The 24501-nt window shown below is 44.5% G+C and overlaps 1 protein-coding gene across 1 annotated transcript; it reads left to right on the top strand.

The window, feature by feature from the left end:
- The first annotated feature begins 11018 nt into the window (after positions 1-11018).
- LOC136462958 (protein MONOCULM 1-like) lies at positions 11019-16227 on the top strand. The gene is made up of 2 exons (XM_066462009.1): positions 11019-12789; positions 15838-16227. The coding sequence occupies exon 1, from the start codon at positions 11019-11021 to the stop codon at positions 12276-12278; it is 1260 nt and encodes a 419-aa protein (XP_066318106.1). The 3' UTR covers positions 12279-12789; positions 15838-16227.
- The last annotated feature ends 8274 nt before the right edge of the window (positions 16228-24501 follow it).

Here is a 24501-nt window from a genome sequence, read left to right as displayed (position 1 = left end):
AGGATCCAAATTTTTTATATCTCAACATATGCCTTATTTTCTCCCAAAGGCCTAATTTTAATAGGTGCTGTCTTTCAAGACATGTTAGCAAATACCTTGTAAAATATGGTCGCTAGGCTAGTAGTTTATTGATAAGTGTAATAGCACACCAACTCTGAAAGTTACATTGTTTATTTGTTTTGACAACTTTTCATTATCTAAGTGTTTTCTGTTTAAGTTGGTCTGTATATTGGGTGAAAGTTGTAACTTGTGACTTTACATAGTCATCCAAAGAAAAGGTAGATAGATGGCTGGGAACAGTGCAAAGTAATGGAATTTAGGAATCTGCTATTGTTATTGAATCTTCTACTTGTATCAAACTAAGTAAAATAAAATACTATGATTCCAGAATTATTATTAACTACCTGCTTTCAAGTGTCCCATAATTGTTTCAGTTTGCACCGAAGTTTGATCTGATCAATCTGTATGCCTGATAATTTCACGTAGGCCTTGCACTTTAATAACCACTGTGATAAGATTTGGAACTTTTGTTTCCTTTTGTCTTTTGCTTAACAGCCCCCTTTATTTGATGCCTCTGTGCATACCGTTTGCTTAATGGCAAGTGTTCACTTAAATAATTGCTATATTGTAGGCCTAATGATCAACTAGTTGTCCTCTTATTTTGCTACTAAGTATGAAAGGTTGAAAATGTGAGGAATCTTCCATGCGTAGAGCCCACTAATGAAGGGAGGTTACAGGATTGTGATGCAAGAACCCATCATCCTTCTTGGTCATCCATAATCTTGAAAAGTACTTTTCCGATCACAAGATGCTGTTTTTTTCTTTGATGCATCTGTCTCGAGCTTTATTGACTAGTTTCCATGAATAAGCTTAAATATGTTTGTGCCTGAAAGACTATCAGTTGATCATAGTCTTTGTTGTCTTTGCATTTCTTTATCACTACCCCTAGTGTCGGTGTTTTGAACAGCCGACTAGTAAATTTGTATAATGTGCGTCTGACCCGGATGGTGTGATAAGATGACACAAGGATTATACCGGTTCGGGCCGAATGTCTCTACGTTCAGTTTCGGGCTGCCCGTGTTACTAGCACTGAGTTTGTAGTATGGGGTTACAAACTGACGAGAGAGGGAAGAGCTCCCAAGTCTCTATGGTTCGATTGCTCGATCTATCGGTCGATTGATCTCTCTCTCTCTCTCTCTCTCTCTCTCTCTCTCTCTCTCTCTCTCTCTGAATGGTGCCCTGCCTTTCCTTTTATAGACCAGGGGAAGAGAACAGGATACCAGAGATCGAGAGAAGGGAAGAGGGGAAAAAGAAAAAGAAATAAGGCTCCCGGGGGTGTGTCGTCCTCCTCTTCGCGTGGGTCTCGCTGACCCTGTAGATCGTGGTGGCAGCGGCGTCGCACGGGGGTCCTGTTGGCCGCTGCAGCATACTTGCGGGCGTCGTGCGCCGTTCTTGTCTTCCATCACATCCGAGCGGACGGAATGGTCAAAGGGTCCCATGACAGAGGCCATACGGGGGGCTGGCGGTATAGTGCCAGTCAATTAACGCCGGTCGACTGACGTTGGACGGTGGTCAGGCAGGGAGTTGGTGGCACAATGCTGGCCTGTTGACGCGGTGGGCGACGTGAGTCTCCTAGCATGGCCTGATGCGACCGCCACTCGCATCAGGACGCGCCCGAGACGTGCTCCGGGCGTGCGCCTCCACGCCGTAGTGGTTGAAGCGGTAGTGGTCCCACCCTGGGGCCACTACTTTTGTCCAGTAGCAAATCCGACCCCCAGGGAACGGGCGAGGCGGAAATGTTGCCCTGGGGGCTGGGCGAGACGGAATGCGACCCTCGGGGGTCGGACGAGGCGGAACCCTCCCCATGGGACCGGACGAGTCGGAGCCCGCGCCCTGGGGTCGGAGGAGTCGGAGCCCATGCCTTGGGGTCAGACGAGGCGGAAACATCGTCCTCAGAGTTGGAGCCCACGCCTTGGGGGGCAATAAATTATGCGATTAGTGAATGGAAAAAAGAACAATTGAAGTGATAAAGCTTAGTGCTTATTCAGGAAGTTCAATGTTCAGCCATTTGCTTGTGGGGCTAGACTCTAGAAGGGAGGATAGATTCTTAGTGTGAACGTTTTCATAGTCGTAGCTTCATAGGTCTTCTATTCTCCTTGGACCGTCATAAGCACTGTCTAGGATATTTAATCTCTTTTATATTTATTTGGATATATGGAGCCTACAAGTAGGGTGATGTTTAGCAATCCACCCATTCATTTCTTGCATAAATTTCAATATATTGTCGTTAGTACTGATGGGTGGCCAGGCGTTAACCATGTAAAATATTCTATTGATTTCTGTAAATGCCCTAGTTAGTAACAGATTGTAATCCAATCTTTACACAAAATTTATTGGTGTTTGGTGGTCCACCTTTGCCTTGAGATATGATATGTGCCAACTCTGCACAACCAACTGTTGGTGCAAATCCTTAGATGTGCATGATGTTTTCTTCATTGTCTTCTTACTTCTATATAAACAGAAATCATTGCCTCACGTTCAGTATTACTTGAATCATTCTTTCCTTCTGAAAGTAATCTTTGCCGTTGTTCCATGAACAATGTTCTCTACATTCATTTTACTCCTTTTTCTATATATTTTTTATCTAAAATGATATGCTTTGACTTGATCTGAAATGTTATACTTTGATTAGCAAGACTTACTGACCAGTAACTTATATATATATATATATATATATATATATATATATATATATATATATATATATATATATATATATATATATATATATATATATATATAGAGAGAGAGAGAGAGAGAGAGAGAGAGAGAGAGAGAGAGAGAGAGAGAGAGAGAGAATGATCCAATAACTTTTCTATGTTGCACGCTTGCACACTGCCTTCCTACTAGTAGAATTGAAAAATGTATAAGCAGGCAAGATGTTTATGTCTCAACCAATCCCAAGTCGCCTACGAGTTGAGGAGAAATTTATTCATGGGGTACTCATTTGTTTAGAGAACAAGATCTTGGTTTGATCTATGTCAGTCTTCAAATTGCGAAAGCAGCTTGACTTTTTTGTCCTTTAAAAAAAAGGATCGGCATCGGCATCTTCTTTGTTGTTTATGCTAAATCACAAGTCTGGTGAAAGTCATCGCAAAAGAATAAATTTTTCATTTTTATTTCCTGATACAATCTTAGTTTAACTCTGATTCTAATGCTATTATGCATGGTACTGCAAACTTAAATTTATTTGTTTTCTAGTGTTTTTCGGGGCTCAAACCAAAATGGTTTGCATGATTGCACAAGTTCCTGAATTGCCATAGACATGCCCTGTCTAATAAGTTAAGTTTGCATAAACCACTTAAGGAGAGGTTCATGAATCATGGTTTCATGGACATAGATAGACATGGGAAAGAGTCGAACACCCTGTTCCCTTATGCTGAAATTTGATTTATGCTGGTCTTTATGCTGAAATGTTACGAGAAGAAAACATTATTTCAGAACTGAAAAGTAGCTTGTATTTATAATTGCAAAAAGGAGGGAGTGGCTGCAATGCAATCAATCTGCTGTCATATCCACCTGGCCACAATTGTACCAAAGTGCATGGCTAGCTAGCTGTAATTTTACAGATTTGACCTGACTTGGACTTTGGAGAATTTTAATTTGGGCCTTGTTTAGATTGAAGAAAATTTCAACCCGATGAATAGTAGCATTTTCGTCTTATTTGGTAAATATTGTCCAATCGTGGACCAACTAAGCTCAAAAGATTCATCTCGTGATTTCCAACTAAACTGTGCAATTAGTTATTTTTTTACCTACATTTAATGCTCCATGCAAGCGTCCAAAAATTGATGTGATGGAGAGAGAGTGAAAAAACTTAGAATTTGAAGGGAACTAAACAAGGCCCTGGCCCTATGGAATGGGAAGCTGTAGACCTGTCGTTGCCCTGCAAATTACACAGCTTTTGTCTCAACGTTGTAGCCGATAGGTCAGATCCAACGAATTCTGGGACTGTACCTTGCGTGCCTAACTGCCTGTCACTACATGTTCCCTTGCTGTGCCCCCCTATGATATGATGATTTGCTAAAACATGGCTGCCGCTTAAACAAACATGCTGTCATCTGGTTGTATATACTAGGACCCCAATAGGTATGCTATTATATGCAGTCTGTTGTTGTATTAAGAGAATATAAGAGCTATGTATCACTTTACAGAGTAGGGCCTTGTTTAGATTACCCCAAAATTCCAAGTTTTTTCACTCTCTCTCCATCACATCAATTTTTAGCCACTTGCATGGAGCATTAAATGTAGGTAAAAAAAAAACTAATTGCACAGTTTAGTTGGAAATCACGAGATGAATCTTTTGAACTTAGTTGGTCCACGATTGGACAATATTTACCAAATAAGACAAAAGTGCTACTATTCATCGGGTTGAAATTTTCTTCAATCTAAACAAGGCCTAGCTTGTCCCTATGTTCTCTTGCTGGACTCTTTTCTGTACTGACTATAGCACTGTTCTGCACCCAAATGAAGTTCAATCAAATAATTTACAAATACTATTTTTGCAGGTAAAATTCTCACTGGTTTTATGTGTGAGCTGAACATTTTCTCTCCCTTCTGCCTATCATTCTGGTTTAGTATGTCAGTGAGAATTCAAGTTCTATTGCTAGCTAAGATTAATTGCAAAGCCTCTCTTGCTTACTCCTAGCGTCTGTCTGGCCGTAGCATTAGTAAACCTACAATAGCAATGACATGACTAACTTGATTATCACAGGATCAATGAGGACCACAGGCCCCCACTTTTTAGAGAAGTTGCGGTTGACAAGAGGTCGAAGATAGTAACAATACTATATAAGGCGTAAGGCAAAAGCTCACTTTTGGACACACTTGAGAAGGTGGTCCTGCTAGCTCGGGAGAGGGACATAGAAAATGGAGGATGGACGGCAGGCGGCACACTCAAATCCACAGAACCTTGGTAGTAAACTTTAACCCAGCTTCTTTCATCCCTAGTTTTCTTTTCATGGCATTATAAATAAATACTCCGATGCAGAATACAGAGTGTGTCAGCCAAATGTTTTTTTAGCTTCGGTTGTTAGTAATAAAAGTAAAGAAGTCACATATATAGATTGATGCTGCTGGGTCCATTAGATAAAACACATCTATAGTGATGTATCATGATTTCTGGTTTGAAATTGCATAATCTCATAGAAGATTCCCCTCAGTTTGTCACCTTGGAGACTATTGATATGCATATGCTAAAGGAATGTCCTTGAAACAACATGCTTTTGGATCAGAGGAGTAACAGGCATCCGCCCCTTTCATTTTCGTATATGCCTCCAATTAAAGATGGCAACGGGGAATTCCCCATCGGAGGTTGCCTCCCCATCCCCGTCCCCGCGGGGAGAAAAAATCCCCGTCCCCGTCCCCGCCAAAGCTTACGGGGACGATTTCTCCCCCATCCCCGCCCCCACGAGGGGAAAAATCCCCGTCGGGGATCCCCATCCCCGCATTTGTTCATCACCATTCAGGTTAATTCATCATCATTCACATGAGTTCATCGACACAATATTAGAGTACACCACGAATCACAATCCAAAAATAGCTAAATAGCAAGAAGCAGGATATTAATCATCACAAAGGTGTAGAACTAGGGTTATTGCTGTTATATATACTCAGAAGACATTGGGCCTTCGTGGGCTGGTTGGGCCATCAGGAAAGAGAGCAAAGCCTGTATATAAACGGGGCGGGGATGCGGGTATCGGGGACGGGGAATGCTCCCCCAGACCCGTCCCCACCAAACCCGACGGGGGACGTTTTCTCCACATTTAGATCCCCGTGGGGGCATATTTGACTCCACCGCGTCCCCTAATAAGGGAATTCCCCGCGGGGAATCGGGGATCGGGTCCCCGTTGCCATCTTTACCTCCAATCCATGACCTGGTTGGAGCATCATCCTTTAGACCTTTGACCCTTTGAGTGCCTTGGAGAATATGATCAGGAAGATTTGTGTTTGACTTTTGCATGCTATATGTCGTGTTGTTGGAACTTGGGCAAGAGTAGTTGGGAGTGCCAAATGGGACTGCTTGGTAGTATAGTACTGTATAGGTATAGCAAAGGTTCTGAAAAATCAGCGTGGGGCTGTTGCACCAATTGTACTGCCCAATCGGATCGTCCATTTTATTATATATATATAAATAAAGGACCGCATGAGAAAAAGTCAATAAAATAAATAAAGATATCGATGGCAAAAAGGTCAGCGAGACAGAGCAACAAGCAATATTATTATTAACTACTACTGTCTCATCTTTGTGTTATCTAATGCGGTGGCTTGGTACTATAGTATCACACGCCTCTGGCCCCATGTGTCCTACTGTATGTGCTCCTACAGTCTAGATATATGGGGCACATGAACCAGAGGAAAACAGCTGGTGCTAATTTTTCCACAAAAAAAAACACCTGATGTGTGTGTGTTCTTTTTTAAAAAGTATTTTATTCTTGCAGGCCTAAACCGGCAGCAAGTATTTTTAAAAAGAATTTATTAAGCCTAATTAATCCGTCGTTAGCATATATGTTACTGTAGCACCACGCTACCGAATCATGAACTAATTATGTTTAAAAGATTCGTCTCGTAAATTAGTCGCAAACTGTATAATTAGTTATTTTTTAGTCTATATTTAATACCCTATGCATGTATCTAAACATCCAATGAAACGTAGAGTAAACTTTAGGGGACTAAACGAGACCTAGGCCCTCTTTGGTGCAGCTCCGGGCGGGTCCGGCTCTCTCTGATGCGACACTGTTCACATCCTGTGCAGATACTGTTCATCAGAGCTGATTTTCTCACTCTTCGTTTCTCTCTCACAGAGCCGCTCTGAGGTGAGAAGCTCGTTTTTTCTTTACCTCCTCCGGCTCCGGCTACCGTGTCGCCAAACGGGGCCCTAAACTGAACCAATACCATCCATGAATCCATTATCCATCCAGGCTCCAGCTCAGCTCTGCACCTGCACTCCTCTACCCGCTCCTGCCGTACCGATATTCCATTTGCTTGCTGCTAGCTGCCTACCTACTCTGTGCGCGCTGTACCGCTATGAAGATGCCTCTCATCCGATGCGATGCGAGGGCTCAGTGATGGGCTCTCCCTCTCTCTTCTCTCTCTCTTCTCATGATTCATGAACACATTTTTTACAGGGAAGATTCCAATGGCTGGAGCTCAGAGATGGAGAGCGAGGCACGTGAATACTACCAGAGGAGGAAGCGGATGCGGAAGGAGATCCAGGGCCAGTTTGGTTACCGAAATTGGCAAAACGTTACTGTAGCGTTTTTATTGTTAGTTGGCAATTAGTATCTAATCATAGTCTAATTAGGCTTAAAAGATTCGTCTCGTGGATTTCGTCTAAACTGTATAATTAGTTTTATTTTTTATTTATATTTAATGCTTCATGCATGCATCTAAAGATTCGATGTGACAAAAAATCTTAAAAAATTTGTCATTTTGGAAGGGAACTAAACAGGACCCCAGCCAGCCGTGGCAATGCCATGCACAACAGGACAGGAGGGATGATTGCCAAGTCGCCCCCTGTCTCGTCTCTGTCTCCCAGAGCCTTTGCCTTTGCGTGTGCGCGTGCATGCAGGGACGCCCAGAGGCCACAGATGGGTGGCCCGGCTGCCCCGTCACGAGTACGCGCAGCTGTGTGCACTGGATAGCTGGCCTGGAACCGGAAGAACCATGCTGCCTGGGTAGGGGTGAGTGCCACTCCGTTAACCGCGGTTCAAACTCTGCGGCACTGGCGCCCTCCTAAAAATGATACAGTTCAATGTTTGCTTTAAGTAAAAAAACTTAAATTTAACAATCTCATAAAAAAATATCAATATTTATAATACAAAGTAGTTATAGTATAAAAATATATTCACTAACAATATTTATAATATAAACTCCAAATTATTTGATTCCGCACCACTAGAATTGTATTCTTTTTAGAACCGAGGGAGTATGGAGTAGCACATGGAATGAGTGATTGTTCCGTTCAGTTTGAAGGTTCATGTCATCGTGTGTGCTCCATCGGTACAAAAAAAAACACATATCGTTCTAATTTTGTGCTAAGTAAAAATAATTTTTGACTAAATTTATATAATTTTTAATATGTATGATAAATATTATTAGATTTATCATAGAATTATATCCGTAGTATATCTGCCTGGTGTTGTAAATCTTTATATTTTCTTCTCTATAAATTTGGTTAAGTTTAAAGTAATTTAACTTACAACAAAGCTAACATTGCAATCTTTTTGGATAGAGGTAGTACCTTAGACTGTAGTGGCAATAGTAAAATTAAAAAAAAACGCCCTTCCAAGTCGCAACCCGACCTTTTTATTCATCTTTTATTTTGTAATTATTGTATATATGGAATTGTTATAGAACCCGAAAAGTTAGAGCATAGTTGGTAGAGCTCTTTTCTGCTTCTCTTATTATTTGTGGGAAATGATTCTCCTAGAGAAGTATCCTCCCATGTAGGAAGTAACTACATGTGAATCAAGTTAAGCTACGGCCCTGTTTGTTTTGCTGAAATTTGGCTTATGTTGATTTGTTGTGAGAGAAAAAAAATTATTCCTTCTCTGAAAAGTACTAATGAAGTAGTGCTGAAAAGTACCGTTGAAGTAGTACTGAAAAGTACTGCTAAAATAGTTTTTTCATATCTCAACCTCTTAGTTTACTTTAGAAAATTACTTCACGTAATCAATATATATAGAATCATTTGTATATGAAATATTGTTTGGTGAAGCCTCTCTGGCTTGGCTGCTCTAAGAGGGTTACCAAACAAATCCTTATTTCATAGAAAGAGCTACTATATAGTACATAGAAAAATATTCAAATGGAACCCAAATAGTGAAATACCCCCATATTAAAAAAAACGTGTTGTCTTAGCCCTCTTTGTATCTTGACAATCATTTTGTTTACTCACTTATTCTTGTGCTCAACACTAAAACAAGTATTCTAGACCGTAGGCAATCCCCGTGCTTTATTTAAATACATACTCCTATTAATTAAGCATGTTGTCAAAACTAATAATTTAGTAAATAAATGAAATAAAAACTGTATAAATAAAGTTCCAGGACTAGGCCCCAATCCGAACGCATGCGTTTGCATCAGGACAAAAGGTTCTTACATATCCTGCAGTTTTAAATAAAAATAAAATCACGCTATATCTTTGACAAAATCTGTCACAATACTATAATTTTGATAAATTATTTTCTTTGCATACAACTTCACAGAAACCCACCTTCCTGCCGTTTCAAAAGCTCACTATGAATTATTTATATATATATATGTCACGAGTCAAGATACTTAGCTCACTGAATAATGACAGTCCGGATAACGTGACAATCTCAAGAATGTATTTTTTTTTCCTTTTCAAAAGGCCGGTTGAAGATACTTATTGAAAAACGAGGCATAAAAACCGGTAACTGCACGGTTCATTCATGAGAAATTAGCAAAACATTCAACTAGAAAAGTACTTAGCAAAACATTAAACTAGAAAAGTACTACAAGTAAAAACAACTGCTTGAGCGTGGAGCTAAAGAAGACACATGTAACTAGACTAGAGGCACAACAACAAGGACTTGAGGACACCACCATGGTTTTCTACCTCACAACGAAGCCAACGCGATCACGAGAACCCAACTTAATAATCACTGCAAAGCCCGTATCCATGTAGTGGCTCTAACTTCTCACATTAGACAACAACCAACCAGTAGCCTGTTCGGTTGGCTGGTTCGTATCGTTGCTGGTTCGTAAAGAAGTACTGCTGGCTAGTTTGTGTGAGAGAAAAATACTGTTCCGGCTAGAAATTTACGATCGTTTACGACAAGCCACAGCCAAACGAACAGGCTGCAGGCCATATAGCATGATATTTAGGGCTCGTTTAGCAAGGATTATATACAACTCGGTCTCCTTATCGTAGCAACAGAGGAGTCGAAGTCGGCGAAGCCAGGCTTCATCGGCTCCTAGTAGGATCCTAGTTCATCTAGAAGAAGAGAGAGAGATAAACTTCTTCTATATAGCTTTTTATAATAATATGTCAAAAGGAGCCGGAGCTAGAAACACACGATGTGTAATTCTAAAAAAAAATGAGACCTTATTGGCATGGATGGTGAGCTCATGGAACATCTCGTGGCGTGCAATTCGTACTTCAAAAAACCACACTTTATTTATGAATGTAGTCCATCCTATAAGGAACATACCGTTTGTGTTTATGCACGATTGCCCGGCGCTGTGGGCGAGTATTCGTACACAGTATGTAGCCTGTTCGTTTGGTCGTATTTAGCTTATAAGTCATGGCTTATCAGTCAACGAATAATATTTTTCTCTCACACCAAACCAGTCAACAGTACTTTCAGTCATGGCTTATAAGCCAAAAACAAGCCAAACGAACGGGGCGTATGTAGCCGCTATGTATTCTTAAGGCTAGCCCTACACTCTCCTACCATACCTATGGTGTATTGTTCATCTGCCATGCATGCATGATGATATGTGTATACACCTCACTAACTAATTAGGCCCACTCTGAGACATAGTACTACTTTGTAGTAGACTACTAGCTCTGAGACAGAGCTTAGATTCCCCTAAGCTCTCCCTAATCTCTCTCTAAATAACACACATTAACTGGAAGAAACAGCTTGACCATTCTCACTCGAAGTCCACTGGGTACAAGAAGAATACAGATGCACCTTGCCACCTTTCCTCTCATCTACTAGAGAGAGAAAAGACACCTCAGTTTGCCAAGTCCACAGCCGTTGCTAATCTCTCTCTCTCTCTCTCTCTCTCTCTCTCTGCACAAGCACGCGGAAGCATCTCTGTGTTGTGTGTGTGTCGATCTGAAATCTGAATCTCATGTTACTGCAAGCTGAGCATGTCCTGTCACAGAAGCTGCTGCCCCTGCCCGTGCACATGCTACCCGGCCGTCGCAGCTATTAACCCGCCCGAGCCATGCGCCCTTGCGCCCACTGCGCCCTGACGCCGCCATGCTCGGCGCACCCGGCCACGACGCCGCGGAGCGCGCGCAGGAGCAAGTCGCCGCCGCCGCCAACGCGCAGCCCTCGTCGCCGAGAGGCCTCGTGCTCGCGAGCGCCGGCCTCCTCCACCGCGGCGACGTCGACGGCGCCCGGCGCGCGGCGGACGAGGTCCTGTCGACCGCCGACCCGCGGGGCGACGCGGCCGACCGCCTCGCGCACCACTTCGCCCGCTCGCTCGCTCGCCGCGTCGACGACGACAAGGCCGCCGCCGGAGGAGACGTCGTCGCCGCGGCGCCCGCGCCCGCGGGAGGGGCACCGCCGCCGGCCCCTCGGGGGGCGCCGACGGCGACGGCGTACCTGGCGTACAACCAGATCGCGCCGTTCCTGCGGTTCGCGCACCTGACGGCCAACCAGGCAATCCTCGACGCCGCCGCCAGCGCCAGCGCCAGCGGCGGCGCGCGGCGGTTGCACATCGTGGACCTCGACGCCGCGCACGGCGTGCAGTGGCCGCCGCTGCTGCAGGCCATCGCCGACCTCGCGGACCCTGCGGTCGGCCCGCCCGAGGTCCGGATCACCGGTGCTGGGCCCGACCGCGACGTGCTCCTCCGCACGGGCGACCGTCTTCGCGCCTTCGCCGGCTCCCTCAACCTACCCTTCCGTTTCCACCCGCTTCTCCTCCCCTGCACCGCGCAGCTCGCAGCTGACCCGGCGACGGGGCCGGAGCTGCACCCGGACGAGACGCTGGCCGTCAACTGCGTGCTCTTCCTGCACAGGCTCGGTGGCGAGGGCGAGGTCGCCACGTTCCTGAAGTGGGTGAAGTCCATGAACCCCGCCGTGGTGACCATTGCCGAGAAGGAAGCCGGCAGCGCCGGCAGCAACGACTGCCCGGCGGACGACCTGCCGCGGCGGGTGGCCACGGCGATGGGCTACTACTCGGCGGTGTTCGACGCCCTGGAAGCGACGGCGCCGCCGGGCAGCGCTGATCGTCTCTTGGTCGAGAGCGAGGTCCTCGGCAGAGAGATCGACGCGGCGCTGGCGCTGGCGCCGGGCCGCGTCGGCGAACACTCCTGGGGTTTCGAGGCGTGGGCCTCCGCCGCGCGTGCCGCCGGGCTCTCGCCTCGTCCGCTCAGCGCGTTCGCGGTGTCGCAGGCGCGGCTGCTGCTGCGGCTGCACTACCCGTCGGAGGGGTACGTCGCCGAGGAGGCCCGCGGCGCGTGCTTCCTCGGCTGGCAGACGCGGCCGCTCATGTCGGTCTCGTCTTGGCAATAGATCGTCAAACGGCCGGCCAGAGCTGACTGTTGGACCTTGCCATTCGTGCGTGGTGTGCTCTTCTCCTTCTACATTAATGGCTTCGATCTTGCTGGCTACCTAATCTGGATGGGCACACCACTGCATTGCCGGCCACAAGCAATGAGCCAATGACACTTGTGGATCGAGAGGCAAGCTGATCTCGTGGTTGAAGATATTGTTTGGTAAGGATTTTGGATGGAAGAAGAAGACCGCGCGTGCATGCGCCCATGCAAGGATCTAGGGGGGAAATGAGCAGCTAGCCAGCTGAGCTAGCTGCTTGGCCACCATTCTAATCGATGATGGCCAATGGCGGCTAGCTGCTCAAGTCAAACTTGCAAGGTTACTACTTTTGGTATAGTGCAAGTGCAATGGACGAAGGAGGAGGAAGAAGAAGAAGATGCGTTGGCGTTCGTGATGGACACGTTGCATGGAAACGCACCATTGGGAGATCCATGCGAGGATCTTTGGCATAATTCAATTCTTCAACTTGGTAAGCCTTCCTTCTACCAATAGCTACTACCAATTCTTCTTTCAAAAAAAAAAAACGCTACTACCAATTCTTTTGCTTTTTTTTTTTTTGCTATATACTTTTTTTATTTATTACTGGTCTCTCTCTCTCAGTCTCTCTCACTACACACATATTGGTGGAGTTGTTATGGTTCGCTGATCATTTTGATATGGCTATCTAATGTTGTCAATATTGTAGTGGTAAAGGGATATGTTCATTTGCATGCTCCTGAGAAAATTAGGTCAGGTCGTATATAAAGCTGATTTGTTGAATCCCAAATAATGAAGAGGATCTTGAAGTTCCTACACACCTCAGTGGATTGGGTCCATCTTTTTTAAAGTTTATCCTGAAATTTCACTTGTTCTTCTTGCTGTGTGTTGCGGTTGTTTGTATTATAACTAATCATGCTTTGGACTCCACTGGACATAAACTAATGCACCATTTGGTTGGTCTTTTTATTTTACTCGGGGTAATGATCACTCTTGTGTGCTACGAAAGGCCAGCTAGCGTGCATTCCCAGTGCATACATATAGGAAAAATACAAACTAGTACTCTCTTGCATGTAGCTAATACTATACGAAGCTAGGCTACACAGTTACAGTATATATGTTGTGTAGCTAGTGTATACTACTATTATGTTCTTGCATAGAGAGGCACGGTAAAAAAAAATACTCATCTGTCTCCCTTCCTGCCTGAGGAGGAGGAGGATGTGGTTCTTGTTTTCTGCCTCTTGTCCCAGATATGCTGGCATGCTGTCCTGTCCTTTGGAGAGCACAGCACACACAGAAATGGCATGCATGATCCGATGCATCAGTGACCAGTGCTGCATGCCCTAATTCCTGCTCACTGTCCCCTCAAGCAAAATCATGGGACTTCTCAAAACCAGGCACCCCTTTTTGGTGGCCAGCCTGCAATCCTGAATCTCTCTCTTGTTGAGTTGCCTCCTCGGTCCTCTAGCTTCCTCTCTCAACAAAGATCACTCTCTTTTGGATGGGCCCATTAACTCTCCTAACTTTTTTCCTCTGTCTATATATATATATATATATATATATATATATATATATGCACGTACATATCTGGGATCTTTCCGTGCACACCGTGTTCATTGGCACCAAGCTCTCTCAAAGAGGGCCATATATGCATGAAATGCAGCACTAGCTAATAGCTGTACTTTGATACTACTAGATTAGTAGCTGTCTGGCCATTTGGCTTTCATGCTATGATAGAATATAGAAGACGATCTTGCTAGCTAACACGGCTCCATCATTCTTGTTGCATCACGGCCACTGCATTATTTGGTTGGATGAAAAGGGAGAGCAAAAAGGCGACAATCATATTGTCTCTCTTCTGCTTTTGAATGCTATTTAGTTCGAACGATATATAGATGACAATTGCATCCTTTCTTTTTCTTTGAAACGAAAGAGACTAATGGAGTTTGCTCTAGGCAGCAAAATACACTTATGTTACTTAATTAGAACATTGGAACTTTCCTTTATTAATTCATGTTAGATTTTTTGTAGATGTTTCAAGCATCATTTCTTCACCCGAATTAAACCACTAGCAAACTTTCAAGTTCCTGGAATAGAAGTTCCAAATTTTATCAAAATTCCAAGATCGGGTCATGTTACATTCTTCTTCATGATAATAAAATAGAAAATAGGGAAATCTCAGTTTATTGCTGTCTTCCATCAGTGTCACTTTAGTTGGTTTAAAGGCATCACCAGCTTAATTAGTTTAACAGAAATTGATTACTAGCTAGTAGCTAGATATCGTATATAATATTAGAAAGACCAGGGAGATGATTCTAGCTGGTTGCTATGATTCTGATCTCACCTATTAATTTCTTTTTTCATGATTCTTTTTCATTTCTTTTGTAGTGCCCCAGCAAGCCAGCACTAGTAGGTAACATTGATATATTTGCAGTGCACTTTCTAGATTGCGCATGCATTAGCAAACGTCACATTTACCTTGTTCTTTTTGTTTGATTGATGCATAGTTTGCTCCACAGATTTTCGCTTATGAGTTACTGCATGCTTTGACTTTTTAGGATGTATTTTAGGAATTCATTATGTTTGCTCTGGTTCTTTTTCATGTACTTCGTATATAAGATTCAGTAGGCCTTTTCATATCGAGCTTATTAACTTGAATTTCTCCTAGCAAAGCAAGCCAACAATGCTGTTCGCTTTAAAGGTTATATATATAAGTGATAATACAGAACCATATGCAAATATATATGTCCCTATCATGAGTAAGTCATGAGGCATGCATATCTTGTTGGTTTGTATACTTTATTACTTGATTGTGTATTATATTTTGAAAACATACCTAGTATAGCTATACATGTATTTAAACCAAAGAGTATGGCACGAGAAAATGACGGGAGAAAACGAAAGCAGCATACATACAGTTAGCACAGTACTTACTATTAGCTTGCTAGCTCCCCTAGCTAACTAGATATTCCGTTTTGGCGTCTGTAATGTTCAGATGTAATATCACATCAGCGGCTCCAGCTAAACCTAAATGTGTAGCTAGCTCGTTCTATCGGCATCTGCATCGATCATGCAGGATTGTTTATTAGAGTGAGCAAACAGTACGTGCAATGCATATATGATGCTGATATATATTCACCCTACGTACAGTGTGCCTCGTGTCTTGCATTGTTGCTAGCTTAATTACTAGTAGACTCCAGCAGTAGACTATATATCCACAGCCATCTAGGGTTTGGAATTTGGTTATTATTGACTCAGACTGTTGATCTTTTTCTGCTGTTCGGTTTTCTGAATTATGGTAATTTACTACATACTTAAACTGATCTTTATGTATTTACTAATTAGCTACTAGTCATTCTTCATATATGATTTGTCAAGATAACCAGTCAAAATTAAAGCATGATTATCTTTGGTACTCATTCATGCCATCTATAGCTTCATTTTCTATACTACTCCTTGATAAGCTAGCTAGTCTATTGACTTTTATTCCTTATGATCTTGTTTTTGGATGCAATGCTAATGCCGCAATTTCTGCATGCAGGGGCCGGCCGGGCACACAGCCGCATGACGGCATGACTGCATGTCTGCATTCATTCGCTGATGAACAACAGTGGGGTGTTCTGCATCGGAACCGATGGGATACAAGAATGCATGCGATTATACTGTTGGGCTTGCCCACAGCCCACGAGACAAGAAGGCAAGAGAGGCTTCTGGTAGCTAGCTAGCAGGCTGCTGCATGCTTTGGCACTGCGTTTCTGATCTTCCTATTGATTTTATTGGCATCATGTCATTGTGCATATTTGTTGTTGCCGTAAGCGATATGCGCAATGGCTTGAGCGTATATTATTTGCTTCAAATATCGCCATGCAAAAATACCATACTAGCTAGCTAGATAAATTCTTGTCCTCAAGTGGGGTGTTAACTGGGGCAATTAAGGTGGTAACATTCTTTTAATTTAATTTACTTCATATATATATATATGTATGGACACGTATTTTTTTATGGGCATATATCACTACCGGATTCAGCTTCTTTGCCGAGTGCCTCAGGCACTCGGCAAAGACCGATATACACTCAGCAAATGGCGCTCGGTAAACAGTTTATTGGTAAAGACCTCTTTGCCGAGTGCACTTTATCGGGCACTCGGCAAAGCCTTCGCCGAGTGCTAATCTGGCACTCGACAAAGAAAAGTCGCCGTGACGGCGAGCGCCACCGTGACGGCGGTTTTGCCGAGTGTCAATGTGAAACACTCGGCAAAGGTCGCCGCTTTGCCGAGCGCCGTTGACTCAGACACTCGGCAAAGGTGGCCACTGTGTCGAGTGCCACCGGCAAGACACTCGGCAAAGCCTGTCAAGACACTCGACAAACAGGCGACCTTTGCCGAGTGCATGGCCCGTGGCACTTGACAAATCTGTGATGTATGCCGAGTGCAATGGTCTTTGCACTCGGCAAAGCATGTTCCTAGGTAGTCACTTTGCCGAGTGTCATGGCCATTGCACTCGGCAAAGTGACTGAAAACAGCCTTTTTATTTGTTTTTTATATCCCATCCAAACAAACAGAAGATATATATAACAAACATCACCAACATCACATATATATCATCAACAACACATATATATCACAAACGTCACATATATATCACAAACGTCACATGTCTCACAATATATCACAAATAAGTTCACAAATAATCCTAGTGCTCCATCATCTACAATCACAATTGCAAATAGAAGTACCATTAACAACCACAAGTATCATCACCAAGATGGCCAATGAGACTGATTTGGTGAAGGATTCGCTGAAGCATGAGGATCGTTCAATGCCGCCGATTAATTCTGCACAAAGAAGAAGAGATTGCATGTGTGAGACAAGATAAATATATACCATACATGAATAAAACTTTCATACTCCACTAGGTTTGACCGTAAGCATGAACATACAAACTAAAACATTTATACTCATAGGAGTAGAATAGTGCGGAGGTGGAGGTGGAGCGAATAGCGAAAGTGGCGGAACTACACCCGTAGCGGCGCCAAGACTTTGAATGTACTGAAGAATCTACGCCATCCTCCGTTGCTCGGCCTCTCGCTCGGCCTCCACCCTCTCCATCTTCGCTTGCATCTGCTCCCGTATCCTCCTCTCTTGTTCCAGCTGGGTCTACAATATATTCACCCTAATGTTACAATAATGCAAAGGAAAGGTATGAAAAAAACCATTGAACGACAAATAAACCAGGAATATAGACATCGTCTCCTGGTAAGACGGAATCCCGTCGAATTTCGACTAGCCCAAGATTAGAATATGCCTGTCTCGTTACATCAGGATCAAACCAATGGCATTTGAATATGACGGGATTAAAAGGTTTGGAACCATGAAACTTGAGTTCGTATATTTCTTCAATTCTTCCATAATACTCGACCTCATCAACACCGGGCGTAAAAGCTCCAGAACTTGTGGTTCTTCGATTGGGCCGACTCTGCTCGTAGCTTGTTGTGCGAAAGCGATATCCATTCATGTCATAACCGGAAAATGACCTGACCCTATAGGCAAAGCCATCGGCAACATGTCTCAACTCGGCACGCATAGACGCATCCATGCTCTACTCCTATCCGAGACAGAATTTCGGCAGTACGTCCCCGCTGTTCTCCAAATACACGTCCTGCCAGGGAGAGTGTGTATCCGGAGAACAATAGGGAGATGATGCCGAAACTTTGTCTCGGATCGGAGCAGACCATGGAAACTAACTCCACCTACGTATCCGCGGGCTGTCCAAAAAACATGGACAATTCGAAACAGATACGGTTTTAGATATGGAAATATCTATATATTTCCAACCGTATCTCTTTCGAACGGGAGACGCCTAACTAGGTTACGTGATCTACGACCATAATACGGAAAGAGGGGTTATACCTAGGGTGGCGGTGGAGTCAGGCTAGCGGGGCCATGGCGGGTCGGTTCAGTGGTGAGGCGACGCTATGCAGGCAGACCCACAGCGGCGAGGAAGGCGATCGGGGTCGCCGAGGTACTCCGGCTCCGCTCCGACGGGCTCTTCTCTGCAAAAAAAGAAACATAAAATTATCAATACAAAATTTCGGCAGCACCTCCCCTGCACGGTGAGTGTCGGGTACCATAAAAAGGGGTCCCCTAAGCAAGGACCGAAAAAATCGCTTAGACCCTATAAAAATCGAAGCCAAGACACAACTACTGGCTAAACCCCACCTTGTTCGAGGCTACCGATTCTCCGCCTCGCCCGAGGCCTCGCACGTAAGGCCTCGGATGGGGAACCAATTCTCCATCTCGCTCGAGGCCTCGCACGTAAGGCCTCGGTCGGGGTATCGATTCTCCATCTCGCTCGAGGCCCCACGCGAAAAAGCCTCAGACGAGGTGCCGATTCTCTGCCTCACTCGAGGCCGGCTCAGCAACAACCCCGTCGCCTCAGCCTCTACCGATCTCCCTGACAGAACGTCACGTCCAACTAACGCGACCAACCACTCCCACGACGTCAGCCGGACGACGGCTCGACATAGCAGAGTGGCCGACGAGATGGGAAGACGCATCAACACCATGCCGTCTGGGACAGGATGGGGCAGGGGTTACCAGCCGCTGTGCTCGGCACTGTGCCCACGACTGACACTCGTACTGCACTGTGCTACCTAACCCCTGCTCCGAGGACAGCATGGTGTGGGGAGTCAAGTCTGGGTTCCTGTAGCCTCAGAATTAGTATACAGGACCAACTGCTCCCTCCGAGCCCCGACAATCCGCTTTAGGGTCTCGGTAGCCTCGGGATTCACGCCCGCCGAGCCCCCCACGATGGCTCGGCCTCGGCACCAACTGAGCCTCGGCCCTTTACGCTGTCGACACACAGCGACCGGCACGTCGTCCACAGCATGTGCCATACCCTACGTCAAGCTATCACTGGAGCTGCCACGTCGCATAGGATCGGGCGTGACTGGTGCGTCGCTCCAGTGCATCAAGGACAAGACCACTCCACCAACCATGCTGCCATAGTGACAAGCTACAGGGCTCGGACACACCATCTCCACTCACAAAACGCCGCGTGACGAACACATGTATCGCCCCTGTCCCCCTTCAACTATAAAAGGGAGTGACTGGGGCCGTTTCTAGGAACAGAGGGACACGAACTCACGGGAGGACGAACTCACGGGTTCACAAACTCATGCATAGACGCTCAGACGAACACACGCTCAACACTATAACACGCACGCTCCCCCGCTGCTTGAGATCAACATCTCAAGCAATCCACACCGCTCCACGCAGAGACCTGGGACTAGCTCCCTCTCTCGCCCTGCTTGTAACCCCCTACTACAAGCACCTCGGTGCAAGGAATACAAGATCGATCTCTCAGACTGGACGTAGGGCACCTATCGCCTGAACCAGTATAAACCTTGTGTCTCTTTGCATCACCATCCGGGATTAGGGGCACGTAGTACATTTCACTAGTTGGTTGAGGGCCCCCCGGGTCCGAAACATCGACAGTGAGGTTTCCAAAACCTACAAGAAAACCAATGACATGATGGTCAACATGCACATATATATGAATGACATGATGGCCGACATGCATAAGATTATATCCAACCACATATATATAACAATGTCACAACCACTCCTACGACTACCACCATTGCTACTCTACCACTACTACTACCGCAACTACTAGTAATACTACGACGACAACGATGGTAGGGCATACCTAGTGGGCGTCGTAGGGCGGCGGTGGTGAAGGGGCCAGGGCGCCGGTGGACAAGGCGACAGCTAGGAAAGCGCCGAGGACGTGGCAACGGTGGCCGGAGCGCCACCTCCTCCTCCTTCTTCCTCCTTCCTCCTTCTTCCTCCTCCTCTTTCTCTTCCTCCTTCTTCCTCCTTCTTCCTCCTCTCCTCTCCTCCTCCTCTCTTTCTCCTCCTCCTCTGGCGGCGCGGTGCGGGGGGCGACGCGGGCATGGGCAGGGGCGGCGATGGCATTAGCGCGGGTGCGGGCGGTGGCGGTGGCGGCGCTGGCGCGGGCGGCGCGGGAGCGGTCAGTTGCCTGCGTGCGTGTGTGCATGTGTGCGGTGTGTGTGGGCCAGCTGGGCGGGCGGGGTTAAATCCCCCCTTTGCCGAGTGCCCCAGATCTGGCACTCAGCAAAGTATTTTTTTTAATTTTTTTTAATTCTCTACCGAGTGCCACCTGGCCTGGCACTCGGCAAAGAGTTTTTTTTAAAAAAAAATATTTGTCGAGTGCCTTCGATCCGGCACTCGGCAAAGTATTTTTTTATTTTTTAAAAATTCTTTGCCGAGTGCCACCGAGTCTGGCACTCGGCAAAGAGGGGTTTTAAAAAAAATTCTTTGCCGAGTGCCAGCCATCCTGGCACTCGGCAAAGAGGCTCCTTTGCCGAGCGCCAAACACAGACACTCGGCAAACCGTTTTTATTTTTTTTCTTCCTACTCCCAAACTTTTTCTGTAGTCCTTATACAATACCTGGTACTCCATGTTCCAATGTGGCACATTTCTTGGACTTTTTCTATATTTCTTTAATTTATTTCATTTAATTGAATTTTCTTGGATAATTCAAATTATAACTTCTAGTTATTCGAATAATGAAAAAAATGAATGGGAAAATGATATTCATAATATTTAGTATAATGTGAGGCCGTATCTAGGAATTGACTACCAATTTCGAACATCTTGTTCACGAAACATGACCACGAACTTGCGGTCGAGTTGTTTTTAAATTCTATAAAAAGCAAACGAAGATCGAAAATCTTGAAACTTGTCGAGATGTCATGATATCATATGTGGAGGCTGTGATAAAAAAATTGAGGATGTTTCGCGCAAGTTTGTCACGTACGATGCTTACCACCTTGTCGGCCTCTTCACGAAATCATGAAACTTCTTCGGAGATTCTTCGGTTTGCAAGCATCGTACGTGACAACTTACGCGAAACCTTCTCAAATTTTTATCACAGCCTCCACATATGATATCATAACATCTTGACAAGTTTCATGATTTTCGGACTTCGTTTGCTTTTTATAGAATTTAAAAATAACTCGACCACAAGTTCGTGGTCATGTTTCATGAACAAGATGTTCAAAATTGGTGGTTTGTTCCTGGATACGGCCTCATATTATACTAAATAACATGAATATCATTTTTCTATTCATTTTTTCATTATTTGAATGACTAGAAGTTATAATTTGAATTATCCAAGAAAATTCAATTAAATAAAATAAATTAAAGAAATATAGAAAAGTCCAAGAAATATGCCACATTGGAACATGGAGTACCAGGTCTTGTATGAGGACTGTAGAAAAAGTTTGGAGGTCAAAAGTGAAAAAAATGGTTTGCCGAGTGTCAAAAAATGACACTCGGCAAATCACCGCTTTGCCGAGTTTCAGGAGAAGACACTCGGCAAATGGTTAACGGCGGCGGCCCTTTGCCGAGTGTTTTGGTTTGCTGAGTGCCCGACACTCGACAAACCTGGTCTTTGCCGAGTGTTATTGTTTACCGAGTGCTCGACACTCGGCAAACCACCTCTTTGCCGAGTGCCAGTTGTTTGCCGAATGCTTTCTCTCTAACACTCGACAAATAGCCTCTTTGCCGAGCGCCCGATAAAAAGCACTCGGCAAAGAAGCCGTCTCCGGTAGTGTATAGATGCAAATGCATGTAGTATATAGATGAATGTATGTAATAGTATAGTACCCCCTCAAATGCATAATGCATGTAATAGTATAGTCTCCATGCATTTCTTTAATTTAATTAGTGGTTTACTCCATCTATCCTAAAATATAAGAAATCTAGAGTTCAAAATTTGTGCATTCCCAATCCTCAACCTCCTCTCTCTCTCTCTCCCGTCTTTTGTGGCAAGAAATGTTGAGACTCCTTTTGAATAAACTTGGCGTCATCTAAAACAATCGGCCAGTAAGTAATTAGGGAAAATAACAACTAAACTAGAGTTTGCACCGGCTGTATGACAATAAGCTGGAGCAAAATTTTGTTAGCTAAAATTTATGACACAAGGTTCTGTCCTGGCAATATGTTGTACTTATATACTAAACCCTGCATCTGCTCACATACTCTAAGATCTGAGAGAGTATTGTCAGGCCCTGTTTGGAACCACACGTTTTTCACGGTGTTGATCGTCAGAAGCGAACAATCCCACCAAACAGTATGCGGTGCTCTAACACCCTAAAATTTGCTCTTTTCAAAAAAAATATAAATTGATTTAATTTTGTATTTTGTGCTCATGAAATATAGGAAAATAATATTTTTCATTATATTAAAATTCATCATAAGGAGTAGCAACATGGTTGTGCATACATGTCGGTGCATTTGATTTATTGCTTGAGTGGTTTGAATCAAGATTCAAAATGGTTTGAATTGCTTTTGAAAATAAATTAAAAATGGCTTTGAAGTAAAGGAAAAGAAAGAAAAAGACAATTGGAAAATAAAAGAGTTTTTAAAAAATTGTAAAATTTATTGTTGGGAAGCTTACCAAAATTTCTCATTTTTATTTGAATTGAAAATTATATTTGAAACTATATTTGAATTTGATTTGGATCATATTTGAATTTGGATTGAAAAAGAAAAATAGGAAAATGGAAAACTCTCCCTCTCTTCTAGCCCAGCAAGCCGCTCGGCCCCGCTCCACATCTTTCTCGCGCACCGTTTCCCTCTCTCCCGTAGGCAGCCCAACCCCGCTCACTGCTGAGCCGACCCAACAAGCAGTCGCGTCACCGTACCGCGCCTCTTTCCCACGTGTGTCGCCGACAAGTGGGGCCCGCGTGTCAGCGCCATCATCTCCTTCCTCGCGTCGTCTTCCTCTCCCGTCCACGTCGGACTCTACACTGTAGCCGCGTAGGAGTCCGACGCTGCCCCGCCTCGTTCGCCTTGCCGTGCGCGCCAAGATGCTCCCCAAGCCATAAATAGCAGCCGCCTCCCTACCGAGCTCTAGAGCAAGCTGCATCCGCCGAGTCGCCGCGCTGCTATAACCCTAGCTGCCGCTACCACCATGCTCGCCTCGTAGTTCCGCCGCTCCGCCGTCGTCCGGGACCGCTCGTCGAGCTTCGTTAGGAGGTAAGCAAGCAGATGGTACCGTGCTAGCTCTCTGTTACCATAGTGCCATCACCGTTGTTTCGTCGGAGTCCCGATCCACTCGATCGAGCAAACGCGCGCCTATGTGCCTTCGCTTGTCTTCTTGATCCCCTAATCGAGTTCTACTCGCTCCGCTCTCCCTCCTCGTGCTAATCCTATGGCCGATGATGCCTGGAACGTCGGATTGACGAACGCCAGCGAGGTCCTCTGTTCTCCGGCCATGGCACCGCCGCGCACAACGCCGCTCCGGCGACCCCTGTTCCCCCATTTGATCTACACCGCCCGATCTGAGGTCAACGGCCTAGATTAGAAGATACCCCTTCGCCGGCCATTTTTGCAAAAGAGCCCTCGAATTTTTGTATAATGGAACCCGTCGTTGCTGCAATTTTGTTAAAGAGCTCCTGCCTTTTCTTTAAATAGTACCCATAGTCCTTTGCCGGTTTAAAATCAGATTTTATTTATTTTAAATTCAAAAATCAAGTTCCATCTATTTACAAAATTACCGCTATCTTTATTAGGCCATATCTTCCCCGTTTTAACTCTAATTTGACCCATTCAAGTTGCGTTAGATTCGTAATGGAGTAATCTACATGTTTGTCTTACTATTAAATATAATTTCAACTTTTGAAATTTGTGGTTAGATTTAATCTATTATTTTAAAGAAAATCTTGTTTAATTCATAACTTTTTCATTATAGCTCCGATTAGAGTGATTTTCGCGTTTATGTGTTCGTAGCAACACGTAGAACATCTTTAAAACCTTTTTACTTGTTGTTTATTATGGTTGGTGTACTGTTCTAATTTAGTTCTATTGTTTGCTTCGTGTATGATTGCATGGATGCTTGTGTGGTGCTTTATGATCATGTCCAGTCGGTGAGCTTTACATGTTGATCAAGGAGTTCCATTGAAGGTTTGACTAGAAAAAGGATCTAAGTCTAAGGCAAGTATAGCATGGGATCATCCTTGTTGTCCTATTCACCTTAATATCATTTTAATCATATGCATGTGTCTACCTTGGCAACCGTAGCAAATTTTCTTAGCTATTTGATATCCTAGATTCCTTGTTACCTATGTGGTATTACATTGGGTAGTATAATGCTAGTGCTCAACTAGAACCAT

The sequence above is a fragment of the Miscanthus floridulus genome, chromosome 7 (genome assembly GCF_019320115.1).
Source record: "Miscanthus floridulus cultivar M001 chromosome 7, ASM1932011v1, whole genome shotgun sequence".
In the NCBI taxonomy this organism is placed as follows: Eukaryota; Viridiplantae; Streptophyta; class Magnoliopsida; order Poales; family Poaceae; genus Miscanthus; species Miscanthus floridulus.
Note: the sequence above shows the minus strand (reverse complement) of the source record. Positions and strands in the feature narration are given on the sequence as shown.

Bases quoted from the DNA above. Each gene is read 5' to 3' on its own strand.
- LOC136462958 (XM_066462009.1), top strand. From the start codon at position 11,019: ATGCTCGGCGCACCCGGCCACGACGCCGCGGAGCGCGCGCAGGAGCAA.